The 10,507-nt window shown below is 58.6% G+C and overlaps 2 protein-coding genes across 4 annotated transcripts; one reads left to right on the top strand and one right to left on the bottom strand.

Moving 5' to 3' along the window:
- The first annotated feature begins 1,266 nt into the window (after positions 1 to 1,266).
- Positions 1,267 to 4,665, top strand: TM4SF19 (transmembrane 4 L six family member 19). Its single transcript, XM_027724911.2, has 5 exons — positions 1,267 to 1,331; positions 3,040 to 3,223; positions 3,339 to 3,416; positions 4,012 to 4,196; positions 4,479 to 4,665. Exons 1-5 carry the CDS (start codon positions 1,267 to 1,269, stop codon positions 4,663 to 4,665), a joined length of 699 nt encoding a protein of 232 aa, XP_027580712.1.
- An 810-nt stretch (positions 4,666 to 5,475) lies between these two features.
- On the bottom strand, positions 5,476 to 9,776 carry NEU4 (neuraminidase 4). 3 transcript variants are annotated; one of them, XM_039391143.1, is made up of 4 exons: positions 9,290 to 9,776; positions 8,286 to 8,749; positions 7,640 to 7,895; positions 5,476 to 7,235 (listed from the first exon to the last, which is right to left on the bottom strand). In XM_039391143.1, the coding sequence occupies exons 2-4, from the start codon at positions 8,484 to 8,486 to the stop codon at positions 6,184 to 6,186; spliced, it is 1,509 nt and encodes a 502-aa protein (XP_039247077.1). In that variant the 5' UTR covers positions 8,487 to 8,749; positions 9,290 to 9,776; the 3' UTR covers positions 5,476 to 6,183. The 3 variants fall into 3 exon arrangements, with proteins under 3 accessions (XP_039247077.1, XP_039247076.1, XP_027580710.1); XM_039391142.1 differs by having other exon boundaries at positions 8,286 to 8,742; XM_027724909.2 differs by having other exon boundaries at positions 8,286 to 8,491.
- Positions 9,777 to 10,507: the final 731 nt, after the last annotated feature.

Raw genomic sequence — 10,507 nt, 5'->3', positions numbered from 1 at the left:
TCGGCACTCTGCTGTCCTGCATGTTTTGCCTTTGCTGTTGTCTGCCTTATAGAGACCAATTTGTCTTATTTAGGAATAAAACAGAAATTTATGTGCTGCTGCAGACTCTGATTTTTCCTTTCAGAGGAGCTGTTGGATAATCTGCTCCTCTCATCTTATTTTTCCTAGAGGAACAGAATTGCTTGATGTGACCTGGCCTCACCCATTCATGTTTTCCCATGTGACTCTTGAGGGCTCCAACTCCACCTTCTATTTCTTCCTGTCTGGGAGCACAATTAGGGTGCTCCTCGACTCATTGATTTGAAAGCAGGAAAAGCCACTTTGAAACAAATCAGCAAAGGGGTGTGGGTCACCCTGGGTAGAGCAGGTTAGGGTATGGACCAGAAGGCAGCACTCCAGGTGCTTTTTTTACTTACAGCATCAGAGCAAGACTCTGTGCCTCAGGTCCTCATGAACACACAAGGAATAGGAGCCATCTCAAAACTCTTCTTGGAGAAGATTCTTCCTTCTGCCTGCACAGCCCCTGAGCTGTTCTTCTCTTTGCTTGTGCCACCTGCAACTCCTCTGCCAACAAAACTGCCCCATTTTTGCCATTTCTTGGTGCTACAGTTTCTCTGTCTCCTGTTCTCGGACACAAAGATCATCCACATTCTCCCAATCCTGTTCCTGTACTGTCAGACCTTTCCTGTGGGAGTAGCAGAGGAGTTTCCCTGTTGCACAGTAACTGCCAGCCATGGGCACCTCAGATGGGAAAAGGTGGTGTCTGAGGACTTGTAATAATTAAGATGTCCAGAAACCTTTGCCTCTCAATCTTGTCTCCAAGGCATGAGATATACTCAGCACCTCAGGAAAAGCTGAGCCACACCTGTGAGGAAGAAAAAGGTGGGAGTTAGGAACCAGCTGAGACATGAGAATGCTTATTTAGAAGCTTTTATTAAAATATTGGTGAGAGAGGGGAGTGTTCTCCTAACATAGTCACCCCAGGTCATTCCAGGAGCAACGGCTTCTCAGTGGCCGAGGCATTTAGTGCAGAAGTGGTAGAAGCCTTAAAATCTGAAATTGTGCCTGTTTTGATGAACTCTGGCAGCGAAAGGGGGAAGGACCGTGCAGAAGGATCCGGCACAGCGCCGGAGGATCTGGCTCATTCGGCCAGGACAGTCACCCTTTGAATGGAAGGATCATGACTGATGCATGGGCGGACCTTGGGTGGGAGGGGGAAGACAGGGAGCACACCCTGGGGCATCATAAATAGTCAGCTGGGGGGAGATGCCTCCAGCACAGAGCTCATCTGAGGGGTGGACGCTGCTGACGCCACGTGGCATCACTCCCAGGTAAGCCAGGAAGCAGGGAGGACAGGCTCCCTGGGCTTTGCTGGAATCCCTGTGCTTTTCCATGGAGATGTGCTGGCGGAAGGGTCGAGGCTTCTGAGGGTCCTGACGGAGACTGGGTCAGCTGGGCTTTGGCTTTGCCTCCCCTCATGCAGGGGTTTGTCTGTGCTGGCTGAGGGGGAAGCTGCTTCTTCAAGGGGAACGTTTTGAGGGGACAGCACACCATGGGGAGCTCCCTAGGGGAAAGAGGCCTCCTGCCGTCCCCAGGGAGAGGGCAGCTGTGGAGGGGAAGGAGAATCCTTGGAGAGGTTGAAGTTGCAGAAAACTCTGGCTGGTGAGAGCCTGGGCTGTGAGCTCAGAGGAGCAGGAGCTCCCCCGTGGTGGGGAGGTGGGACTCACCACTGGATACTCATGGACAACCACGCACGATCCCTGGACTGCAGGCAGGACCACACAGGGTGAGGGGCCCTAAATTCCGTATAACCAAGGCAGGGAGGATGGAAAACAGAGGAGAGGTGGAACTCCAGGATGGGGGGGAGCTGATGGTCCACTCAGGCATCTTGGCTTGTGTCACCCTCCACACAGGTCTCCCAGCCCCTTCCTCCATGCTCAGCCCCCCCGGCATCCTGCTGGGACTGGCGTGGCTGCTCCCCAGCCCCTCGGGCCGTGCTGGGCTGGATGTGCTGCCTGAGCTGCTCCTCCCCGGCCCACGAGGGGGCTGAGGCAGCTCTTCCCACGGGAACAACTAACAGCCACGTGGGGCAGTGGTGCCACAGCCACTTCTGCTTTGCAAAGCCAGAGCAAGCTTGAAAAAGATTATCCAGAGCCAGAAGCAGCTCAATCTGGGGAACTTGTGCAAAATGGGTCACAATCCACCAGGAAAGGGGAAAATGCATAAACCCAACCCGGAACAAAAAGAACACAGGGTAGAAGAAACCTGGGAGCCAGGACAGCACCAAACCAGGTTGTTTTCAGAGGTCCCAGAGTGACCAATGGGCATCCCTGTCTTGTAGGTGCAGAAGAGAAGTAATTTTGGACAAGGTATCACCTGGAGATGGGCAGGTGCTTTATAGGTGAACTCATAACTTAGTAAGATGTCAGTGGAGTTGGAGGGTAGAGGATAACATTTTCTTAATTAACTTTAATTAGTTTCAGCATACTCAGACTTACGGCAGGATTCATGTATGACAGGAGTGGAGTTGCTGTTGGATTTTTGATTGGAGACTGATGTGTCTTCACAAGTCCTTGTCCAAGGATTTCACCCCTTTCCTGGCTCACTGTAAACGCTGAAAGTCAAACTGAGCCGTGGTGGGTGGTTTGTCCCCTGCAGTAACATTATCACAGAATCACAGAATCACAAATGGTTTGGGTTGGAAGGGACCTTAAAGACCATCTCGTTCCAACCCTCCAGCTCTGGGCAGGGACACATTCTGGAGAAGCCAACCCTGAGGTTGCACAGGTCTCAAGGCTTGGTGTGGGACTCGCTGTTGTCTTAAACTCCATTGCCTGTTTGGCAAAGAAATATTAGGGTTTCCACTGGAAATTGCCCTCAAGTAGGGGCAGTGCCAGTGGGGTGGGTTGGAACCCAAACCCACCACCCAGTAACTCCTGCTCTCCCACAGCTGTGGGATGGGCTCAGGGTGGGGAAGCCGTGGGGCCCCACGAGGCTGAACGCAGCTCTTTCCTCCTCTTCCTCCCCGTTCCCATGCAGGACAGAGATGTGTGTGGGGAAGTGCAGCCGGATTGTGGGTCCCTGCCTGCTGGCCCTGGGCATGCTCTCCATGGCAGCCAGCATCCTCCTGCTCTTCCCTGGCGGAGCATCCAAGTACCTGTTGGAGGGGCACATCAGCAGACACGCCCTGGCCGTGCCGGGTGTCTGGGGAGGCGGCGTCCCCGTGAGTACTGTGGGTCACACCCGTCCCCCCTCACGGGCCTGTGGAGCAGGGACAGAGGGATGGAGCAGGGCAGGTGGCTTCTCTTTGTCCCCCAGCCTCATTTTCCTTCCCACAGGTGCTGCTGGCAGCGACCCACATCACAGCACTGGGGTGGCGATGTGCCGGCTGCTCCAACTGCGGCACCCGCTGGAATGTAAGGGACCCCTGTGCTAGAGCAGTGCCCAGCAGCGTGGGGTGGGATGTGGGGGGGGACTGGCAGGGTGCCAGCTCTGCCATGGCCCCACGGTGGGACATGGCATGGACCCCCTCTCCCCTCATCCCGTGGTGGGATGTGGTAGGTGGCCCCTCTCCTGTGGCAGGTCCTGGCAGGGTGTCCCTCTCCAATGGCCCTATGGAGCTTCATGGCACAGACCAGCCTTTCTCATGGTCCCATGGAGGGATGCTGCATGGTGGCCCCTTCCCAGAAGACAGGCTTTCCATGTGTGCTGGCATGGGCTCTGTCCCACCAGGTTCTGCATGGCAGACCCCTGCCTGTCCCTGCTCCTTGCCCATTTCCCTCCCTGCCTGTCCCTACTCCTTGCCCATTTCCATCCCTGCCTGTCTCCACTCCCTGCTTGCTTCTGCCCAGCTCAGCAATGGTTACAGCCACAGCTGCCCGGGACCGGAGCCCCTTGGGGTGAAGGGGAGGGGAGTTTTCCCCCCTGCCAAACACGCTGACAACCAGCAGCTGTGTTTTGGAGCCCACCTGACTCTCAGTGTCCCCTCTGCCTGCCCGGTGTTCCCCACAGGCCTTCATCTCCACCGTGCTCTCCAAGCTGGCGTTCCTGGGCGCTGCCGCCTGCTTCGTCCTCTCCGGGGTGGGTTTGACCAACGGCCCCCTCTGCTTCTACAATGCCTCTGAGCACAGCCTGGGGCACGGAGCCCTCTGGGGTTACCCCTTCCCGGATGCCACTGGCCAGGTGCCTGATGCCAGGTGAGGGGCTGAATCACCAGTGCTGCCTCACTGGCTTATTGCTAATTAAGTCAGTGTTAATTATGGTGTGGGGGGGTGGGTGCTTGCAAGACTGGTAGCTCGAGGGGTGCCCACCTTCCATGAATTCCTACATGGTGCTTTGCACCTCCACCACCCCCCTGACCCCACTCACCCTCGGGCTGAAGGACGGGATGTCTGGGACACCCTCTGTGGTGGAAAGCGATGGGATTCCTGACCTGCCACGGGCAGCATCCTGCATCTCCTCCCCTCCCCGTCACACAGGGCTAAGACCTACCTCTACGATCGGCACACCTGGAGCATCTGCCTGGAGCCAGAGGGCATCGTGGCCTGGAACGTCGTCCTCTTCTCCATCCTGCTGCTCGTCAGCGTGGCCGAGATGGTGCTGTCCTTCCTCCAGATCCTCAACGGCTGCCTCGGCTGCCTCTGTGGCCTCTGTGAGGGCAAGTAGGGCCGGGGGCAGTGCCAGGAGGCTGCACTCGGAGGAGGTGTCACCCCTGGTGTCACTTGGCTGGTGGCACATGCCGAACTGGAGGTATGGTAGGAACTGTGACACCGGCCCTTTGGGGTTGGAAAGCAGCCAGGTGAGGGATGGAGGTGAGGACTCGGCTCATGGCACCCCAGCATGAGCCCAGCGGCTTCCTCGGCTGCCTCCACCCACCCCAGTGCAAGATGTGACACGACGGTGTTTGCAGAGACAAGAGCAGGACACTAATTTAATTTTTCTTAATCAGTTCGTATTTAGGGCAGCTGGGCTGGTGTTTGTCACCTGCAGAGGGTGGGAGAGGGGAAGGAGACCAGAGGAGCAGAGCTGGGCTCTGGCTGGAGCACTTGGATAGAGTCCTGCTGGAGGAGGCAGGGCTGGAATTGAGGTGTAGCCCCCCAAAGTTCACCCCCACACAAATGTCAGAAGCAGCTGCTGCTCATCCCCAGGACCAGGACCCCACTGCTGTCCTTACAGGGGGGTCACTGGTTTCAGTGCATCTCCCACTCCCCTAAACCTTCACAGGGACCCAGTGTGGGCCTGAGCCTGCCCGTGCTGGGAGGGTGTTTGCCCCCCACTGACAAGGGCCAAGGAAAGCAGTGATGGTGGCAGCAGATTAAAAACACCAAAGCACTGAGCCAGATTAAACAGTAACTGGGCCATTGTGGTGGTTTAACCCCAGCTGGCACCTGAGCACCACACAGCCACTCCCTCACCCCCGTCCCATGGGATGGATGGGGAGAGAATCAGAGGGGTAAAAGTGAGAAGACTCATGGGTTGACATAAGAGCAGTTTAATAATTGAAATAATAATAATAAATTGTAACGTAAAGGAAAATAATAAAGAGATAGAAATAGAACCCAAGACAGACAAGTGATGCAACACAAACATCTCTTTATCGTCAGCCCAAATCCAAAACCCAGCCCCATCCCAGCTGTGATGAAGGAACTGAACTCTACTCCAGCCCAAACCCTCGCAGTGACTTCAGGGAGACCACTGAGAAAAAGCCTTTTCATGAAAAAGAAACTATTTAACGTTATATAACACGAAACATTTATATAACATATAAAACATTTATATAACATAACTATTTATAACAACGGGAGGGAAACTCCCGGAGCAGGGTGGTGGTACCAGATGTGGCACAGCTGGAGCACCGTGTCCCCCTGACCCAGCACACAGGGATGGCACAGGGTGCCCCCAGCTGCCTCCTTTTGGCATTGCTGTTGCCCCCCAGTATCTGTTTCATGAGGTGGCTCTTGCTGGAAAGGAGCCTGGGGCTGTGTGGGGCGCACAAGCCTCCCCACCAACAGATACATAATTAAAAAAATAACAATAAAAGTGAGATCAAATCCAGCCTGGGGATGGTAACACTGCTCTGTGTGATGTGGCCGTGCTGGACGGGGCGGGGTGGGACCCCAGGCTATGGGTTGATGTCCCGGGATCTGGCACTGGGGGGGTGGGGGGGGCTGGCCTGGGGGGTCACTAGGACACGGGGCAGCTCCTTCGGCCCCGCTTCCCGTGACGCCGGGGGCTGCGGCCCTGGCGGGGAGCAGTGGCTGTCACGAGGATGTTCTGGAGCACATCGTGCAGCGTGAACATGCTGAAGGAGATCTGCTCGTAGGGCGACCTCGTCCCGTTCTCGTAGAGGCAGGCGAAGGCGATGGCCGTGCCACCGGCCACCGGGGCCTCCGCGTAGGGCAGCTCCATGTAAGCCAGGTCTGAGTAAGCACTCGGGCCCTCGTAGATGACCCAGGGCTCTGTCCAGCTCTCTGCATCCCTGGGGAAGGTGCTCAGGTGAACCCCCATGTTGACCCGCGACATGGAGCTGGTGGGGTGGGAGTAGAGGATCCATGTCGGCGCTTGGAAGAAGGGAGTGGGGCTGGGGGTTGCTGCAGGGTCCCCCTGGGCCAAGGTGACACTGTGGGCTTGTTGGTGATGCCCTGGGGTAGGACAGTCCTCATCGGGCTCGTCTGGCTTGTGGTGGCTGCCGGTGGCCACAGTGGGCAGCTCATCACCTGCTACCTTCCGGGTGGGCAGGTACCGAAACCTCTGGAACATCCCGGGGAGCAGCCGTCGAGCTGAGCCCCGGAGGGGCAACACAGAGTCCTGGGAGATGGTGGGGACATACACAAATGGTGCTGGGAAGCCGATGACACTGCCATGACAGCCATGGGGGGGCTCGACCAGCCGCTGGACCAGCTGCCCCCTGTGGAAGACGGCCCCGTCATCCGTGCTGAGCGCCTGGACCCTGAAGCCCAGCGGGCTGCGGGCGTTGCAGTACAGGACGTTGGATCCATCCTCCTCATCCACCGAGACCAGCTGGCACTCGCCCGTCTGCAGGTTGGGGATGAACTCCCCGAAGCGCCAGCCGTGGCCGTGGTCGTCGCTGTAGAAGGCGAAGGAGTGGGGGGTGGTCTTGCAGAGCTGCCCGAAGCACTCCTTGCAGTCGATGTGGTAGCTGTAGGCGGGCACCAGCAGCCGGCCGGAGCGCAGCTGGATCCCGTGCCCAGGGCCCAGCGCGAACGTCGCCCAGTCTGCGGAGCGGAGATGGGATGCGGTGAAGGTGGAATGGGCAAACAGTGACCACCACGGTGCCCTTCCATGCCCAGTGTGGAAGGGTCTCCAGGGCTTCCCCTGCCCAGCCAAGCCAGGTGGTGGGGTGGGAGAGCAGCCTTGTGCTGCCCAGTTGTCCTCACACATGGTCCTACCCTTGGCTGTGGGGAGGTCTCCATCTTCTTCCTACCCCAAGCGATATAGATACGCCCTCCATCCCCTCTCCCCTCTGCTTAAGGTTCTCTTCCACCCTCTTGGAAGCCTGTGGGCTTCCTACTCCAAGGTCACCTCCAGCCACACCACAGGTGGCTCCAGGAGGCCAAAACCCACGGTCACCTCCTTGCTGGCCATCCTTCCCCCTCCCCAGCCCTCTCCAGCTGGGTACCTTTGATGGCTGCACCAATGACCTGCTGTGTCAGGTCCGTGGCTGTGCTCCAGCTCAGGCCCTGGTCGGCGCTGGTGACGCAGCAGAGGCGGGTGACGTTCTGGCCAGTGACAATCTGGTAGGCTTCGGGCGTCCTGCCCAGCACCGTGATGAAGAAGAGGAAGAGGGTGCCCGTGAATTCATCGTAGAGCGGGCAGGGGTTCATCGACCGGTGGTGCTGCAGCGTCGCCGTCTCCAGCACGCGCATGTCTTCCCACTGCCCAGGGAGGAGGAGGAGGAGGAGGAGAGAATGGAAAGGGACGAGACAGATGAGAAACATCCTACTTTTTCACCCAGAGAAACTCTGGCTGCCCTGTCCCTGGAAGTGTTCAAGGCCAGGTTGGATGGGGCTTGGAACAACCTGGTCTCTAGTGGAAGGTGTCCCTGCACAAGGTGGGGGGTAGAACGAGATGACCTTTGAGGTCCCTTCCAACCCAAACCATTCTGGGATTCCATGATTCACCTCACCCACCCAGCCTCCCCCCGCCATGCAGCCGCCTCCAGGAGCTCAGCCGTGCCACACACAAGCAGCGAGGACAACCACCCACCTGTCCCCACGCCCCCAGCCCCGCGTGTCCCCCCAGCCCGGGGTGTGCCCCTGTCCCACCTCCACGTAGCTGCCGTAGATGGTGCCGCGGCGCAGCACCAGCAGGTTGGCGTGGGCGTCGTCGGCGCTGAGCCGCTCCTCGGCGAACGCCAGCAGCTTGGCCACACAGGGCAGGTAGAGCAGGGCGGGCACGCGGTACGTGACGCCGTTGGATTCCCTCTCAAAGAGCACGGTCCGCGCAGGGAAGTGCCGGGAGCCCATGGGGTCTGCAGCAAAAGGATGCAGCCCCACCACAGCGGGTTGGTGAAGGCGGGGGATCGGCTGCTGGGCACGGCCAGGGGCACTGGGTTGTCCTTGGAAGGGTTGGGGATTGAACTTGGCGGGTTTGGGCTTGGGGAAGCCCCAGGGAGCAGGGGCAGGGCTGGGGTGGAGAGAGGCTGAACGTGCACTGCTCTGGTGGGGAGTCCCTGCGGCTCAAAGGTTGGCCACGACTTTGGGTACCAGCAAGGAGGCTGACCTGGGGACTCCAAAATAAAATTAAATAAAATTAAATTGATCTTCAAGATGCTCTTCTGGGAAATCAAGGCCAGTGAGCAAAGGAGCTCCCTGCTCCCTTCAAGTGGGCACTGGGAGGGCAGAGCCCACCTCTGCACACACAGGACCCCCAGATCAGCCCGGGTTCATCAAGAGGGGGTCAGGGAGTGTTTTGTCCTGTACCTCTGGTGCCTCCAGCACAATGGACCCAGTGGGCTCCTTGTTCCCCCCCCTCTGTGGGGGGAGCCTGGGGTGCACAACACAGACTGTGGGGTCCCTGGCCGGGCTGTCCCTGCAGCAGTGGGTGCGAGCTGTCCCCAAGTGCCCTTCCTTTGGGGACAGCAGGAGTGACACCACCATCAGCTGTTCCCAGGTTACATGTCTCTACGTGTCCCTGGGGATTATTACCACAGGAAGAGATGGGCAGCCCACTCCAGGCACAGCTGGAGCAGCCAAGACTGACTTTCACCAGCGGTTTAATCAGGAGCTCTTGCTGATCTAACCCCCCCAGAGAAAGCGAAGGCACTCACCGGGTCCTGCTCGGCTGGGCTGTCCCCTCTGTCCCTCGGCCCCAGCAGCTCCCGCCCTTGCTGGGTTTCTGCAGAGCCGTCTCCTCACCGCTTGGCTGCCACCCCTCTCCCCTTGCAGGGTCCCCCCACCGATGGGTCACGGGGCTCCCGCGGTGGTGGTGGCCAGGAAAAATCCCTGAGTCAGCAGTGGAGCTGCTGGTGCCGTGCCCGTGGCACAAAGGCACCGTTATGGGCCCGGGCACAGCCGGGGCCCCGTGGCTGCTGAGCCTCCTTCTTTGGACCCTCGGGGATGGAATGAGAGGGGAGCCATGATGGGGGAATTACATCTCCTGCCTCAGTTTCCCTCCTCCTGCAGGTTGGGAGGTGCTGCAGCCTACGTTCACCATGGTCCACCCTGCTGTGAGCTCCCCAGCCTGGGGGTTGTGGTCTGGAGGGTCCCAGCCCTCCCAGGACCCCCAACCTTCCCAGGACCCCCAACCTTCCCAGGATCCCCACCCTTCCCAGGATCCCCAGCTCTGCCAGGATCCCCAGCCTCCCCAGAACCCCCAGCCCCCACAGGATCACCAGCCTTCCCACGACCCCCACACTGCCCAGGACCCCCACCTGCACACAGGTCAGCTACTAAGAAACTATTTTTACACCTGTCTCTGTCATCAACTTAGCTTAAAGGGCTTGACAAAATTCACGGGGCAGGTCATGGATCGGAAGCTCCAAGGGGAAAACTGACGCAGAGGCTGCAGACCTGCCCCTGAGGGGCCCCTGGGATGGCCCGGGGTGACCACGTGTGGCTCTGGCTGCTCCACCCTGCTGGCACAAATGCCTCCTGAGCCTCGGGTTAAGAGGGTTCCTGGAGCAGGGAACCGTTGAAAATGCTGTTAATCTCTGTTGTTGCTGCTGGACACCTGTGCTGTGAGGAGCACAGGTTGCAGGGCAGGTTAACCCCTGCCTCAGCTGCTTCCCTGATGGATTTAAACAGAGTTGAAGAAAATCCTGGGTCTGCTTCCCACCCTGCTCCCCAGACAGCATCTCTCATACTTCCCAGCTGGAGCTGCTGCCCCACAGCTTCAGTGTTGCCCTGAGGCAACACTGCCAGCCAAGGAACCCCAGATCCATCCTCCCCATCCTGCCACCTGTGGCCCTGCTGCTGTGGCAGTGCCAGGAACGTTGGTCAAGGTGGCAGCACCAGCCCCGTGGATGTGGTGACTGCTCGTCACCAGT

This window comes from Pipra filicauda, unplaced genomic scaffold (genome assembly GCF_003945595.2).
Source record: "Pipra filicauda isolate LSUMZ 115617 unplaced genomic scaffold, ASM394559v2 scaffold90_size2875636_pilon, whole genome shotgun sequence".
NCBI lineage: Eukaryota > Metazoa > Chordata > Aves > Passeriformes > Pipridae > Pipra > Pipra filicauda.
This window is presented reverse-complemented; position numbering and strand designations above follow the sequence as displayed.